Source organism: Meriones unguiculatus, chromosome 8, assembly GCF_030254825.1.
Source record: "Meriones unguiculatus strain TT.TT164.6M chromosome 8, Bangor_MerUng_6.1, whole genome shotgun sequence".
Lineage (NCBI taxonomy): Eukaryota > Metazoa > Chordata > Mammalia > Rodentia > Muridae > Meriones > Meriones unguiculatus.
The window spans coordinates 19,950,898-19,967,000 of NC_083356.1; the positions used below are offsets into that span (position 1 = coordinate 19,950,898).

Consider the following 16,103-nt stretch of genomic DNA (forward strand, 5'->3'; position numbering starts at 1 on the left):
CAAGAGCAGCAAGCATTCCTAACTACTGAATCTGCACTTGCCATTTGTGTTCTTAAACAGCAGGACACAGTGCCATGCTGATGCCATCTTCTGACATACGGGGTAATATGCCGATAAAATGCTCATAAAATAAAATTTAAAAAATTCTTAAACAATTTTTAAAATTTTTATTTTATGTGCATTAGTGGTTTTGCCTGCTAATGTGTATGTGAGGGTCTGGATCTGGAGTTTCAAGACAGTTGTGCGCTGTCATGTGGTGCTGGAAATTAAAACCCAGGTCCAATCAGTGCACTTAACCTCTGAGCCATCTCTCCAACCCCCAAAATAAAATGAAAAAAAATTTTTTTAAGTTATTTTATGTGCATTGGTATTTTTGCCTGTGTGTGTGTGTATGTCTGAGTGCCAGGTCCCCTAGATCAGGAAGTTACAGGCATTTGAGCTGCCATGAGGGTAAATCTCTTTGAAAAAGAAATGGGGGCTGGAGAGATGGTTCAGTGGTTAAGAGCACTGTCTGCTCTTCTAAAGGACCCAGATTCGGTTTCCAGCACCCACATGGCGGCTCACAACTGTCTGTAACTCCAGTTCCAGGGGATCTGACACGTTCACACTAATGCACATAATATTTAAAAATTAAATAAATTAGTAAAAAAAGAAAAAGCCAGGTGTGGTAGCGCATGCCTTTCATCTCAGCACTCAGGAGGCATAGGTAAATGGATCTCTCTGAGTTCAAGGCCAGCCAGGTCTACAAAGCCAATTCCAGGACAGCCAAGGCTACACAGGGAAACCCTGTCTTAAAACACCCCCTTCCACTCCCACCCCGAAAAATCCCCACATCAGTGATTTATACACACATAAAACTAAGGGGTTGGTGAGGTGGGTTAGCAGTTACACACTGATCTCCATCCTGAATTCAATCCCTGAGGCCCACACGGTGGGAAGACAAAGCCTGTCCCTGCATTACCCTCTACGCAGAAGCTGGGGTGTGTGTTACATACACACCCAATGACTTGTTTTCTTGTTCTCAATTAAAAGATGAGCCAGGCGGCATTAGTACAGAGGCAGAAAAAAGAGAAGAGACAAAAGCCCAAAGGGGAACAAGCATGTCATTTACTTGCCTGACGTGCCTGAAGCCTGCGCATCAAACAGGCATATTGCCACATGCTTATAGTCGAGCATTTTAGCACACAGGCGGAAGCAAGAGGATCAGAACTTTAAGGCTTCTCACAGTTGCATATTGAGTTGCAAGCCTGGGCTACATACGACCCTATCTCAGAAAGCTCCAACAAAAATAAGAGCTGAAAGGAGCATACAGCACAGCCAAAGGCTTTTTCACTGAGATGCAGAAAGACTGAAAATGTGAAGCCAGGGTTGGAATGATGGCTCAGTGGCTAAGAGTTCTTGCTCTTCTTGCAAAGGACTTGGTTCATTTCTCAGTGCCTACAGGGCAGTTCATAACCATCTAACTCCGGTCCTAGGGGATCTGGTGCCCTCTTTGACCTCTACAGGAACCAAGCACACAGATGGTACACAGATACACATGTAGGCAAAACATTCATACACATAAAACTAATAAAAGTACCTAAGTCTATAAGAAGAAAAATTGACACCAAGCTACATAGTGAGACTTTGTCTTAAAAACACATAGAAGGCAGGGGCATCAAGATTACCTGAGTTCAAGGCCACTCCGAGCTCCGGGACAGCCAAGGCTACATTTGAAGTTCATCTCAAGAGAAAACGAGGACTGGAAGATGGTTCAGGGGTTAAGTGTGTACTGTTTTTGCAGAGGTCCCGAGTTCTGTTCCCAGCACCCACACTGGGTGTAACCACTCAAAACTGCCTGTAACTCCAGCTCCAGAGGCTCTAATGCCTCTTGCCTCTGAGGGAGTCAGCATTCATGTGTATATACCATACATGCACACATAATTTCAAGTGAAAAGGTAATAGGCTGCATAGTAAGAACATGGAGGAGGGCCCTGGAGAGATGGCTCAGAGGTTGAGAGCACTGGCTGCTCTTCCAAAGGATTCATGTTCAAATCCCAGCACCCACATGGTAGCTCAAAACCGTAACTCCAGTTTTAGGTGATCTGACATTTCTACACCAACACATAAAATTAAGAAAACACTTGGGAGGCAGGGCCAGGTGATCAACAAGCTCTAGGCCAGCCTGGTCTGTAGGGTGTGCCAGGCCAGTGCTACACAGAGAAACCCTGTCTTTAAAACCATAATGAAGGGCCAGAGAGGGCTGGAGGATGGCTCAGAGGTTAAGAGCACTGGCTGTTCTTTCAAAGGTCCCTAGGTCAGTTCCCAGCGCCTACATGGTGGCTCACAAACATCTATAATGAGATCTGGTGCCCTCTTCTGGCACCAGGCACATATGCAGGCAGGACACTGTCTACATAATATTTTTTAAGATTTTTTTAGGTGCAAGTGTTCTGAGACCCTGTATGTCTGTGTGAGGATGCTGGAATTAGACAGTTGTGAGCTGCCATGTGGGTGCTGGGAATTGAACCTGGGTCCTTTGGAAGAACAACCAGTGCTCTTAACTGCTGAGCCATCTCTCCAACCCCAAATAAATCTTAAAAAAAAAAAAAAAAGGTTCTAGAGATTGATGGGGTGGGTGGGGCGGGACAGGCTCCTCAGGATCTGGGGAAGGCTGTGTGATCTTGGCCACACAGGTAAGTGTAAAGGTCACTAGCCAAGTGTGCTTAACATTCCAGGTTCCCCTAGTGCTAATCTGTGAGCCTGAAATTTCTGTGATTCCTACAGCTCAAACACTGAAAAACCACCATGAAGTCATGATGTGGGACTAGAGAGACGCCTTGTCGGTTAAGAATACATACTGCTCTTGCAAGGGTCTCACGATAACCTGTAATTCCAGCTCCGGGAGAGTCGACACACTCTCTGACTCCCATGGGTTCCCGAGTGCACACGTAAAACATCCTTAAAAATGTGATTTATCTCAGCTGGGTCTACAAAGCGAGTCCAGGACAGCCAAGGCTACACACAGAAACGTGTCGGGGCGGGGGGGGGGGGGCGGCAGGGTCATATGCGTGGAGAGAAGACACCATCTGCCCTTCCAGAGGTCCTGAGTTGAATTTTCAGCAACGACATGGTGGCTCACAACCATCTATAATGTGATCGGATGCCCCCTGCTGGCATGCAGTGTATATGCAGATAGAGTGCTCATCTACATAAAAAAATAAATCAATCTTAAAAAAGGAGATAGAATGGCATAACCCTTTAATGCCAGCAGTTGGGGATAAAAGGAAGAGGATCAATTAGGGTCATCCTTAGCTACTTTTGTTTTTTGTCTTGGTTACACAGAAAAACAGAATGATGGCTTATCCTGGACTCACTTGGTAGACAAGGGTGACCTAGAACTCACAATGATCCACCTGCCTTTAAAGGTGTGCACCACCACGCCTGGCGAGCTATAGTGTATTTAGGGCTATCCTAGATTGTGTGAGACATTCTCAAAACACAACCGACCAGGGCCTCACTGAGCTGGATCCTAGCGCCCACATGGGGAAAGACCTGCCTTCTGGCAAGCTCTCCTTTGACCTTCACACTCACTGTAGCACTTGCATCCATATATAAACTCACTCTAAAACTACAATTAAGGTGCTAGAGAGTTGGCTCAGAAGTTAAGGTCGCTGGCTGTTCTTCCAAAGGTCCTGAGTTCAATTCCCAGCAACCACATGGTGGCTCACAGCCATCTACAGTGAGATCTGGTGCCCTCTTCTGGCATGCAAGTACACATGCAGACAGAATACTGCATAAATAATAAAACCTCCAACTAGGCTGCTCTTGTAGAGGACCTGGGTTTGATTCCCAGCACCCATGTAAGCGGTTCATAACCACCCGAGAGTACACATCTAGGGAATCCACCCTCTTCTGGCCACCTTTGTACATTGCACATATGTGGTACACAGACATACATGCAGGCGAGCAAAACACCCATAAACAAAAAATTAAACAGATCTAGGAAGCCAGGCAGTGGTGGTTGCACACCTTTAATTCCAGCCGTCGGGAAACAACTCTGAGTTCGAGGCCAGCCTGGTCTACACAGCAAGTCCCAGGACAGCCAGGTCTACAGAGAAACCTTGTCTCGGCATAACCAACCTAAGTGTGTAAGCCAAACGATGGTGACGGCACACACCTGTTATCCCAGCGCTTTTGGAACTGGAGCCAGAAGACAAGAGCAGTCTCCGGTGCATAGCAGCTTCGCATCCAGCCAGGATTACGCAATACCCTGTGCCAAAAAGCCAAGCAAAACAAAAGTGAGAACTACACCATCAGAAACATGCGTCCGAGAGATCCTAGGCTACCTGAGTGTTTGCTGTTATCCAAATGTGCATGTGCTGTCGATGCAGGATGTCGTTTGTGGGTTGGTTTGTGTGTTTTTAGTGTTCTACTCTGCAGCTTTGGCTGACCTTGAACTCAGAACTCCTGCCTTTCTTGGGATTGAAGGCGTACCACCATGCCCAACCTTGGAGTTTTGAAATGTACACATGCCAGAGAGGGTATTTTATTGGACCTTTGTTTGGTTTTAGTTTTTCAAGACAGGGTTTCTCTGTGTAGCCTTGGCTGTCCTGGAGCTCACTTTGTAAAACAGACTGGCCTTGAATTTACAGAGACCCGCCCGCCTCTGCCTCCTCGAGTGGCTGGGATTGAAGGCCTGCGCCACTGCGTCCAGCCTGCTGACTCCATTTTAACGGAAAAAAAGGCAGAGGAGCAGTAAAAATATCTAAGGCGGGCCTGGACCGGTCATGGGCCATCTTGTAGAGGACCTGGGTTCAGTTCCCAACAAACATGGTGTTTGACATGTCCACTTTCGGGGGATCTGGCGCCCTCTTCTGGCTTTGGTGGGCACCAGGCACGCTCCAGGGCACACACACGCAGGCTAAGCACTCGAGTGTCAAGTAAAAAACGTAAACTATGTCCCATGAACCAGCAAGTCTGCCGCTCCTCTGTTGCCGAGACAGAGTCTGGCTTGCAGTGCAGTTCTGGTTCAGCCTCCTGAGCGCTGGGGTGACCGGTGTACACCACCAACTGGTTCATGCGTTAGGTCTGTTTATAAAATGGAATAACAAGTAACAGCTTAAAAAACAGGGCTCTAGGCACCAATTTGGATACTCCTCAATCTGATGTTAAAGTGAAAAGGAAAGAAAGCCGCAAGATACTGCGTGTGCAGCTTCAGTGAGTGAGCATATAAGCTCGAGCAGAAAGGAAGGAGTCCGGGGTTCCCGAGCGCCTGGGTTCCAGGCTCCTGAACTCCTGCAGCACCCCGTGCACCGGGTTCTTCCTAGGGTCCCTCAGACACCCCTCCCCCCCCCGCCGCCACCCACCCCCGCCATCCGCGCGTCCACGGACTCGGGCCTGGGCCGTGTTGCCCAGCCTGTGCTGGCCAGGCAGCCTGTAACTGCAGCCGCTGCTCCCACCCCCTGCCCACAGCCTGGGGAAGCCCCAGCTCAGCTGGGCTGCCGACAATGCTCCCCATTCAGCTCGGGGACGGCTTGCCAAGCCCATGGGCACGGTGGGGGGGGTGCGGCCGGTGTCCAGGCGGGGACTGTCCCTGGTCTTTCCCTTGTGCGGGCCTCCAGACAGGACTGGCAGCTCCAGTCGGCATGGAGGGGTGAGTTTGGGGGCCCTCGGGGTGCACAGACGAACTAGGTAGCCATAGACGACCCCTTTCTGTGCCTCTGAGAAGGGGGCTGCAGATCTTCCTGTACGGGATCTTCCTGTACCTGAGGGTCTCCAGAGGTGGGCCCTAAAGAAGGGAGGATGCAGTTGCCCCATGCTCCCCTGCGCTGTAGTCCTTTGGAGCCTTACGAAGAGAAATCCATGGCAGCCCTCTATGCCTTGGACCTTTGTCTCTTCAGGAATCAGCCTAATTGGCTCACTTCCTACCCTGCCTCCCAAGCCAGAGTCTGGAGAAAGCCAAGGCGCTGAGAAAACTAAAAGGAGATAAAGCCAGATAGTGACAATCCTGGGAGCAATCATGGGGAGGTGCAGGGGTGGCCATCAGGGAAGCCCTCTGGGAGTTTACCTGCGACTCAAGCATGCAGCAGGAGCCGAGTCAATTAGCTGTTGCTGGTCCTGTGCAGCGGGGCCGGGGGCACTTGAAGTGTGTGTGACAGAGAACTTGTACATTCCTCTGGAGGCGCGAGGAATGGGAACTTTCCACTAAAGGAGATACCTGGACAGCAGGAAGGTTTCCATTGGGAGTATCAGGGTCCACTCTGTAGTCTGGAAAATTCCCTTTGGCTGCTGGGGGGAAGCACAGGGGAGACCAGGAAAGCCACGGGTGACACCCCCCCACACACACACACGAAGAGATGGGAAGTGGCTGTAGTTGTAAGGTGGAGGGATGGAAAGGTGGGTGGGAGCATCAGTAAATGAATGAATAAGTGAGATACATTTTGCCCAGTGCAGTCCAAAATCCGGGTCAGTCAGGCTGTGTATGTACTCAGGCAACAAGAGGACAAAAGATAAAGTAAGCACAGAGACCTAAGCTGTGTGCCTACCGTGACAGCGTGTCTCTGACCAGAAGACTCACTCAGGGATCTCAGGCCCTTCAAAACCTGAACATCCCAATCTTGAGCCTGGGCCAGGTTGGGCCTTCCCTCCTGCTGCCAAACGGTCTTAAAACCAGAGCCACAGGGCAGAGGTGGGACTTAGTGGGCGGATTTTCTGCATCTTACTTTCCCCCTCAGTAAACCAGGGCTGGTAACAGAAGGTGTATCCCCAACCCCCCCCCCCCCATGAGGAAAGGGGGCCAAGCCAAGTGCCCAGAGAATGAAGGCCTGGAGGACTTCTGAGGCAGTTGTCCTATAACGGGGTTCCGTGCCCGCAAGTGTTGGGACCCCCATGGCCGGCAGCTCTCCCTCTTCTCTCCCAGGCCCCAGGTCACCACCCGGATCTTCATGCTGCTGCTGCTGCCTCTGCTGTCACCCCCGGGTCCAGCTTGGCTCGTCGCTGCCCGGCGGTGCCCACAGAGCTGTGTCTGTGACAACGCCAGGCGGCACACTACCTGCCGGCAGCAGAACCTCACCGAGGTGCCAAGCACCATTCCCGAGGTCAGAAGAGGGGGGACATGGCATGGGGTGGCAGTGTGGCAAGAGGGGAAAGGTGGCAGGAGCCAAGGTGCGTGCACACGGGCGGTTCTGCCACCGTCGGGGTTATCAAGTTCCCGCTCCTGGAGCCTGGGTGTCCAGGTCCAAAACAGGAAGACAAATAAGCAGTAAGAGCCAAGTCCGAAGGCACACACAGCACTCAGGAGGCAGAGGCGGGCAGATCTCCGAGTTCTAGGCCAGCCAGAACCTTGTCTCAAACCCCAAACCAAACAAACCAAGAACAACAAGATAATTTAAGGATTCTCTTTCGTGTAACTGAGGCATCTAGATGACCTACAAACACTGCGTTGGTGGCAGCTCCTGGGGTGAACTGGGGATGTGCTAACTCCCTAGGGAGTTAGGAATTAATGTGATAGAAAGCCAAGAGCGGTGACAAGCACGAAAAAGGCACAGTGAGGGCTGCTCGGTGGCTGGGGAGAATCGGAGAGGCCAAGGCTAGGCCTCGAAGCTCACCCTCCTTTTGCCGCTCCTGTCCGCAGCTGACCCAGAGGTTGGACCTCCAGGGTAACATGCTGAAGGTCATCCCTCCAGCCGCCTTCCAGGACCTGCCTTACCTCACGCACCTGGACCTGCAGCACTGTCAAGTGGAGGTGGTGGCCGAGGGGGCCTTCCGCGGCCTGGGCCGCCTGCTGTTCCTCAGCCTGGCTTCCAACCGCCTGAGCTCGCTGCCCCAGGAGGCACTGGACGGGCTGCACTCGCTGAGACGGCTGGAGCTGGAGGGGAACATGCTGGAGGAGCTGCGGCCGGGGACGTTCGGCGCTCTGGGCTCGCTGACCACGCTCAACCTGGCCCACAACGCCTTGGTCTACCTGCCCGCCATGGCCTTCCAGGGGCTGCTGCAGGCTCGCTGGCTGCAACTGTCCCACAACGCCCTCAGCGTGCTGGCCCCCGAGGCCCTGGCCGGCCTGCCCGCGCTGCGCCGCCTCAGCCTGCACCACAACGAGCTGCAGGCCCTGCCCGGGGCCGCCCTGTCCCAGGCCCGCAGCCTGGCGCGTCTGGAGCTGGGCCACAACCCGCTCACCTACGCGGGCGAGGAGGACGGCCTGACGCTGCCCGGCCTGCGGGAGCTGGCCCTGGACCACGGCTCCCTGCAGGCCCTGGGCCCCCGGGCCTTCGCCCACTGCCCGCGCCTGCACACCCTCGACCTCCGCGGGAACCAACTCAGCACCCTGCCCCCGCTGCAGGGCCCGGGCCAGCTGCGCCAGCTGCGGCTGCACGGCAACCCGCTGTGGTGCGCCTGCCGCGCGCGGCCCCTGCTGGAGTGGCTGGCGCGCGCTCGGGTGCGCTCGGACGGCGCGTGCCGGGGCCCGCGGCGGCTGCGGGGCGAGGCCCTGGACGCGCTGCGGCCTTCGGACCTGCGCTGCCCGGGGGCCGCGGCGGGGGCGGACGAGGAGGACGAGGAGGAGCGGCCGGCCGCCCCCCGCGCCCCGCCCCGGGCCCCGGGCGGAGAGGCCCCGGGGGCCGCGCCCTGCCCTCCCGCCTGCCGGTGCGTCGCCGAGACGCGCCACAGCGCCTGCGACGGCCGCGGCCTGCAGGCCGTGCCCCGGGCCTTCCCCAACGACACGCAGCTCCTGGACCTGAGGCGCAACCACTTCCCCTCCGTGCCCCGCGCGGCCTTCCCGGGCCTGCACCGGCTGCTGTCGCTGCACCTGCAGCACTGCGGCGTCGCCGAGCTGGAGCCCGGCGCCTTGGCGGGCCTGGACCAACTGGTCTACCTGTACCTCTCCCACAACCAGCTGTCGGGCCTGAGCGCCGCGGCCCTCGAAGGGGCCCCCCGCCTCAGCTATCTCTACCTGGAGCACAACCGCTTCCTCAGGGTCCCGGGGGCCGCTCTGCGTGCCCTACCCAGCCTCTTCTCTCTCCACCTCCAGGACAACGCGGTGGAGCGCCTGGAGGCCGGGGATCTGGCGGGAGCGCGGGCTTTGCGCAGCCTTTATCTGAGCGGCAATCAAGTCGCCCAGGTTTCACCTGGGGCGCTGGGTGCGGCTCGGGAGCTGGAGAAGCTGCACCTTGACAGGAACCAGCTGCGGGAGGTGCCCACCGGCGCTTTGGAGGGGCTGCCGGCGCTCAAGGAGCTGCAGCTCTCGGGCAACCCGTTCAGGGCTCTGCAAGATGGAGCCTTTCAGCCTGTGGGGCGGTCGCTGCAGCACCTCTTCCTGAACAGCAGCGGCCTGGAGCAGGTGGGCGCTGGGGGAGGCGCAGGCGGGAAGCCCAAGTCCACGGGAGTGCATTCCTTCGGCAAGCATTTGAGGCAGGGCATGAGACACCAAGATAAACCAGACATTCCCCTCATCCCTTAGGGAGTTCAGGCGCAGCTAGAGGCCTGTCAGGGGCATGGCAAAACTTGAGTCTGAGCTGCTCAGAGTCCCCAAGAGGCTTGGCCATTATAAGGGTGGGGTCCAGACCCCCCTGGACATTGTGTGAGTTAATAGATCAACCTGGGTCCTAACCTCAGTACTGCCCCTCCAACGTGGACCACCTTGGGCCTTCCATCTCTCTGATGGAGGGAGGATAGACCCGGGGCAGCCCACCCGGTAGGGGTTCACAAAAGGGCTTGGCACTTCCTTGCAGATTTCTCCCAGGGCCTTCTCAGGCCTGGGGACAGGCCTCCGGAACCTGTACCTGCAGAATAACCAGCTTCAGTCCCTGCCGGCACCTCTGGGGCTCACTGGGCTGGAGCTCATTGACCTCAGCGGCAATCCCTTCCACTGCGACTGCCAGCTGCTTCCGCTGCACAGGTAGGCGTACCAGCTGCTGCCAAGCCCACCTAGAAGGACGGTGGCAGCGTGCCCCACTAGGCAGCTTAGGGTAGCTGTGAGGATCTGCAGACAAGGACCAACGCACACTTGCCAGCTCATTACCACCTGAATGGTGGATGGTGTCTGATGGCGTCTCTGTTGCCGTGATAAACACCATAACCAAAAAGCAACGTGGGGCCCTGGACACAGTGTCACAGCCCTTGATCCCAGCCCTTGAGAAGCAGGATCGCGCAGACCTCTGTGAGATGGACGCCGCCAGTCTGGTTTATGTAGACCAGGCCAGCCACGGCTAACATCTATCCCAAAACACACACAAACAGCTTGGGGTGGTGGTTAGCTTATAGGTTATAGTTCAAGAAAAGCCAGGGCAGGACCTCAAGGCAGGGACTGCACTGAGGCAGAGATGAGGGAGGAACAAATGCTGCTTATTGGCTTGCTTGGCTTGCTTTCCTATACAACCCAGGACCACCTACTTGGGCTGGCACGGCCTGCAGTGAACTGGACCCTCCCACATCCATTATGAATCAAGAGAATGCCCCACAGGCCAAACTGGTGGAGGCAGTTCCCAATAGAGGTTCCTTCTTCCCACATGAACCCAGTTTGAGTCAAGCTGACGAAACCAAGTGGCACAGGTGGACTAAGTCTTGACTCTTTCATGAGGTCGGGATGTTGTTTCCCTTGCTGAGTGCGCTGCACCTAAGAAAGGCACCATGCACAGACAAGAAGCTGGGTGGGGTGACCATGCCTGTCATCCCAGCACTTGGGAAGTGGAGGCAGGACTCAGGAGTTTGAGCTCAGTTTGAGCCTCACAAAACAAAAACAGCCAAACAAAGGCTGGAGAGGTAGCTCAGTCGGTAGAGGCTTGTCTAGTGTGCGTGAAGCCCCAGATTCCGTTTCCAGGGCTTTAAAATATCAGGTGAGGTGGAATCCAGCACTTGGGACATACATACAGGTGTGATGGCACATGTCCATAACCCAGCACTCAGAGAGACAGAAGCAGGAGGACCTCTGTGAGTTCAAGGCCAGCCTGGTCTACAAACTGAGTCCAGGACAGCCAAGGCCATACAGAAAAACCCTGGAGTCAAACAAGCCTAAACTCTAGTCAGTGTAGGCTCTGGAGTTTTATCCCATGAGCCCCGTAGCCTCATCTGTGAAAGGGCTGAGAGCAATCCAATCCACGTCATCATGGCTGCTGGAGAATTGAGTGGACTTAGCAGATATGACGATGGTGGGGTTTGGTACATGGTCAGCACTGTCGCCATTTTTATCCCCCTTTTATGCAGAAGGGATCAGAGATTTAAAGTGACTCAGAGGTGAGCCACCTGGCCAGAACTCCATAGGCTGTTCCTCCTTCCTATTCTGCCTCCAGGTTCCTTACCACTCCTCACGCTCCTCAGGAAATCCCTCACCCACGTTTGCCCGGAGCCCGCTCCATATCTCCCTTTCCTCTTCAGGTGGCTCACTGGGCTGAACCTGCGGGTGGGGGCCACCTGTGCCACCCCTCCCAGTGTCCGTGGCCAGAAGGTGAAGGCTGCAGCTACTGTCTTTGAAGCCTGCCCAGGCTGGACCTCCAGGAAGGCCAAGAAAACCTCCAGGGTCAGTGCCAGAAGAACCCCCATCCACAGAAGACCTCGAGGAGCAGACGAGGTTGGCCCTTAGGCTGGAGGTTTGGGATGCAAAGCTGCTGGGAAGCCAAGCCCTGACTTTTTTTTTTTTCCTTCTTTCTTTAATTTTTATTGAGACAGGGTTTCTCTGTGTAGCCTTGGCTGTCCTGGACTCCCTTTGCAGACCAGGCTGGCCTTGAACTCACGGAGATCCGACTGGACTGCCTCTGCTTCCTAAGTGCTGGGATTACAGACGTGCGCCACCGTGCCCTGACTCTTCTTGGTCCTGACCTGTGACCCCTGAGCTGGACAATGACCCATGATCTCATTGCATGATGTAGTAATGTCCCTTCTCCTCATGTCTTAAGAAAGTGACCTCATGTTTTCCTGGACGCCATAGCTTATTTATCCCACTCCTGTTTTTCCTGCGGCTCTGTTGACCCCACCCTCTGCCCTCCTGACCTCGTAGGCCTGGCTCTTCTAGGGGAGCAGAATGGAAGTTGAGGTAAATTGGCTCTGCCATCTACCACCTCCCCTTCACAGGTTGACGCCATTCCAGTTCTGCCTTTCTCCTTAGGGTACCAAGGTACCCTCGTGCGCCAGCCTGGGCTGCAGGGGGATAAAGTTTAGCTCAGGCAGGTGGGCTGTGCAGGAGAAACAGCCTTCTCCAAGGGGGTTTTCACTGAAACAGGTCTCTTTATTAGAGGTGAATAAGTACTATATAAACCTTGGGGAGACAGGCACGGTGGCATCGCCTGTAGTCTCAGCACTCAGGGGGCAGAGGCAGGCAGATCTCTGTGACTTTGAGGCCAGCCCGGCCTATAAATCGTGTCTAGAACGGCCAAGGCTGCACAGAGAACCCAGAAACCCTGTCTCAAAAAACAGAGTGGGTAGGGATTTTCGGTGTGACTGTACATCCTCGTCTGGGGCCGAGGTGCTAGGAATAATTCGTGTGCGTGAAGAGGAATTCCAGGTGCTGGACCCGTCCTTATAAGGAGTTTGAATACTTGAGGCGATCAAATGTTGTTTCTGTTAGCTCCGGGGGTTGCCATTCGTGTGCATGAAGAGGAATTCCAGGTGCCGGACACATCCTTGTAAGGAGAGGTTTAACCTAAAACCAGGCCACCAGGCTATGTGACTACCTCAAGGATGGCAGAGGTGGGGGTCGAAAGGATACGTGCCCTGGGTGGAGCAGGCCCAGAGCATGGAGGAAGCAGTCCCTACTCCTGCCGGTCTCAGGAGGAGATTTTTGGGGGTTTGGACGCATCTTAACCTCACTCTTGCTCACTCGATGTGACCCAGCTTGAAATCTCAGCTGTGGCAGAGAGTCCTGATGTATCAAGCTGAGCAGGCTGCAGGTTGCTGCTACAGGGTGAGACCCTTTATGAGGCCCTGACGAGGGCAAGGCCAAGTGTGGAGTCCACGGGGAGGAGACTGTGTCATAGGGGGAAGCGAGCATGGGGAAAGCTGGGAAGGTGAGGAGGAGGCTGTGCCCGGCCCATCTCTGGGTTTGAAGGCTTGAGGCGATCAAACGGTGCTTCTGTTAGCTCCGGTGGATGCCATGAGATTGGACCACAAACAGAGAAACAATAGGAATGTGCCTGGCTTTTGGGGTTTTGAGGCTGGACTTTGATTTCCAACTGGAGCCTGGGAGTAGATGGATCCTACCTTGCTGCTTTGGCCAGCGGTGGCCTGTGACATTTCCCCGTCCCAGGATGCCTCTTTCAATGTGCTACTCTCCATCTCTTCATACCTTCCCTCCATTTTCACACACCTCCCGTTTTGTAAAGATAGCAGCTCCACATCCGGTGACCTTTAAACTTATTACCTCTCTGAAGATCCTAATTCCGAGAGGTCACATTCTGAGTTATTGGGAGTTCAGTTATCTTCTAGGGAAATACAATTGAAACCACAAAACTGTCCCTTGTGGAGGAGCAGTCCTGTGGAGGCAGGTTTCGCTTGAGGAAGGAACACCTGGTGAGGGGCTTGGAGCTCCCATCTAGCTCAGGGGGTAAAGCACTTACACACAAGCACGAAGTCCTGAGCTTCAATTCCCAGAGACCCCATAAAAGCCAGGCACACAGCACGAAACATCTGCAATCCCAGCATTCCTACAGGAAGACAGGAAAGTCCTGGCAGTTCACGGGCCAGCCAGCCTGGGCTCACAGGGAACAGCAAACGGCAGAGATGGCGGGGTGGGCTGGCTGGCGGCCCAGAACCTGAGGGTGAGTCCCATTACCCATGGAAGGTGGTTTGCGAATGCTTGTAACCTGAGCTCCAGGGGGGCCTAACCCCTCTGGCTTCCATCAGCATTCACACAAGAGTTGGGGGGAGGGGGGTGAGAGGCAGACACGGCGCCTGAGGCTGTTCTCTGATTCCCACACATGAATGTTCACACACATGGATGCAGGCATGTGCACGCACAAAGAAAGGCAAGATCTCGAGCTTCAGGATACAAATCCTCCCTCAAAGCCAGACTTGGAGCTAACCCTAGCAATAGTAGCAAAATTACACAATTGATGCTCCTTGGCGTGCTCCAGGCTTGTGCTAGTCAGGTTACACCAAAGTAGCTAGAAACCAGGCGGTAGCACTAGAAATGGATGAAAGGGAGGGAGATGGTGACAAGCGATAGTAATCCTAGTACCTTCCAGGAGCACAAATCCAAGGTCAGCCTGGGCTACTCAGGATTATCTCCATAAAACTAAAACGGATCAAACGGCCTAAGAAGTGCCCACAGTCCTCTTGAAACCACCATACCCCTCTTATTGACAGTTTTTACACATATTTGTGCCTGTGCGGGCACATGTGTCATGGTATGCACAAGGTCTGAACCCAAGGAAGTCATTTTCTGCACCTACTTTGTGGGTTCCAGGGATCAACCTCAGGTCCTCAGCTTTGTGGCAAGTGTCTTTGTCGGCTAAACTGTCCTGCAGCCCATACCACACCCCTTCCAAGGGCAGGCTAGCTGGAGGTGGACTCTTCAGAGCTCGTGTGAACTGTCCACACCCTCCCTGGGGGGGTGGTGGAAAAGGATGGTGCCCCGGGTATGCTTGCCAGTGCCAGTGCCGGGGAGAAGGCTGGCACGATTGCTGTGCTCTCGTACTCTGCATGAACCCATCGAGCTTGGCGTGTGGCACATGAAAAGCACACTAGGGAATGTCCCAGTAACAGTGATAACTTTGTGGACCACCTCAGGCTCACTCCCATTGCTGTCCCTTAAATATACATTTAAGGGACCAGTATATTTAAGGGACCAGTTTATATCACGGGCCTGCCTTTTTCCCATGAAGCCAAGATACACCTCACAAGGGCACCCACAGAAATGAATTAGCTGCCTCAAATGTGTAAGCTGGCGCCTAGCGGAGCAGGCCCCCCTCTCCAGAAAGGTTAAGAAGCAGAGGGTAACCTGAAGTGTTGAGATCTGGCCCAGACGGTCACTGCAAAGCCTCCAGTGAAGGACAGGGAGTGTGTAGAAGGTACATTAGGATGATGCTAGCCAGCAACTCAACCCAAGGGCATGCTGAGGCAAAAGTCCACATTCTAATAGGGCCCAAAGTGGCAGCTCAGCACTTAGGAGCACTGACTTCTAGAGGATACAGGTTTGGTTCTTAGAACCCAGAGAACTCTTATCATGAGACCTAGTCCCACAACTCTGGGAACTGAGGCACAGTTGAGTTCAAGGCCAGCCTGAGGTACAGCGTGAGATCTGACCCGTTAGCAACGATACTGCAGGTTATGTGCCTTTTTTCATTTCACTAGCACTAATGATCCAGATTTGTGCCACGTTGGAACTGGGGATGGGTGAGCTCCAAAAACCACCAATGATAATACAGCTGGTTGTTATGGAGCCAGAGCAGTCTTTTCTGCTTTTCACTTTTTGTGGTAACTCTTGTAGTAAATTAAAAAAAAAAAAAATCAGAGTACTTATTATTAGCCCTATTATTATCATGCATGGCAGTATTATCTAACCTGCTCTCACAAATAAGACACCTGTTAGATTTGTAATTGCCTTATTTACCTTGGGCCAGGCAGATATTTCACTCACACTGTCTCAATAACCTCACCACCCATCTCCCAGCCCCCTTCCAATGCCACACACCGTAATCCCCTCAACTGGTCTTTCATTCATAACCCTATGCTACTTGCTTAAATTCTTCATCTGAGATCTCTGGAGTCCTTCCTCCCAGGCCACGTGGTTTCTTTTCAAGATTTATTTCTTATGTATACAATGTTCTGTCTGCATGTACACCTGCACGCCAGAAAGGGGCACCAGATCACATTATAGATGGTTGTGAGCCTCCATGTGGTTGCTGGGAATTGAACTCAGGACCTCTGGAAGAGGTCTTGACCAGTGCTCTTAACCACTGAGCCATCTCTCCAGCCCCTGCCCCTCCTGGCTAATCCATCCTGGTGTCTTCCTTCTTCCTGTCCCTGGGTTTCCTGTGACCCTCTCTGTCCTCTAAAGACTGGGCACCTTAGCCACACCTACCCCACTCTGCCCTGTCCAGGTATAGGCTGTTCAACCTAAATATGTCTTCGGCAGGTTTACAAAACAAAGATAGGTGTGACCAGATCTTAAGGGTCAGAACAGCCTCCAACAGTCT

The 16,103-nt window shown here is 53.8% G+C and overlaps 1 protein-coding gene and 1 long non-coding RNA gene across 3 annotated transcripts; one reads left to right on the top strand and one right to left on the bottom strand.

Moving 5' to 3' along the window:
* Positions 1–3,994: 3,994 nt before the first annotated feature.
* LOC132655792 (uncharacterized) lies at positions 3,995–7,785 on the bottom strand. Of its 2 annotated transcripts, none has more exons than XR_009593638.1 (3): positions 7,691–7,785; positions 6,050–6,270; positions 3,995–4,252 (listed from the first exon to the last, which is right to left on the bottom strand). It is a non-coding gene; the product is annotated as an uncharacterized LOC132655792 (long non-coding RNA). The 2 variants fall into 2 exon arrangements; XR_009593639.1 differs by lacking the exon at positions 3,995–4,252 and adding an exon at positions 5,628–5,957.
* Chadl (chondroadherin like) lies at positions 5,480–11,891 on the top strand. The gene is made up of 6 exons (XM_021646527.2): positions 5,480–5,635; positions 6,902–7,079; positions 7,616–9,316; positions 9,708–9,874; positions 11,350–11,542; positions 11,641–11,891. The coding sequence occupies exons 1-6, from the start codon at positions 5,490–5,492 to the stop codon at positions 11,653–11,655; spliced, it is 2,400 nt and encodes a 799-aa protein (XP_021502202.2). The 5' UTR covers positions 5,480–5,489; the 3' UTR covers positions 11,656–11,891.
* Positions 11,892–16,103: the final 4,212 nt, after the last annotated feature.

What these genes read in the sequence shown, in the direction of transcription:
- Chadl (XM_021646527.2), top strand. Translation starts at nt 5,490, where the DNA reads ATGCTCCCCATTCAGCTCGGGGACGGCTTGCCAAGCCCATGGGCACGG. An exon ending in TGCCAAGCACCATTCCCGAG is followed by an intron (nt 7,080 to 7,615) that starts GTCAGAAGAGGG and finishes TCCTGTCCGCAG; the next exon opens with CTGACCCAGAGGTTGGACCT. An exon ending in ACAGCAGCGGCCTGGAGCAG is followed by an intron (nt 9,317 to 9,707) that starts GTGGGCGCTGGG and finishes ACTTCCTTGCAG; the next exon opens with ATTTCTCCCAGGGCCTTCTC.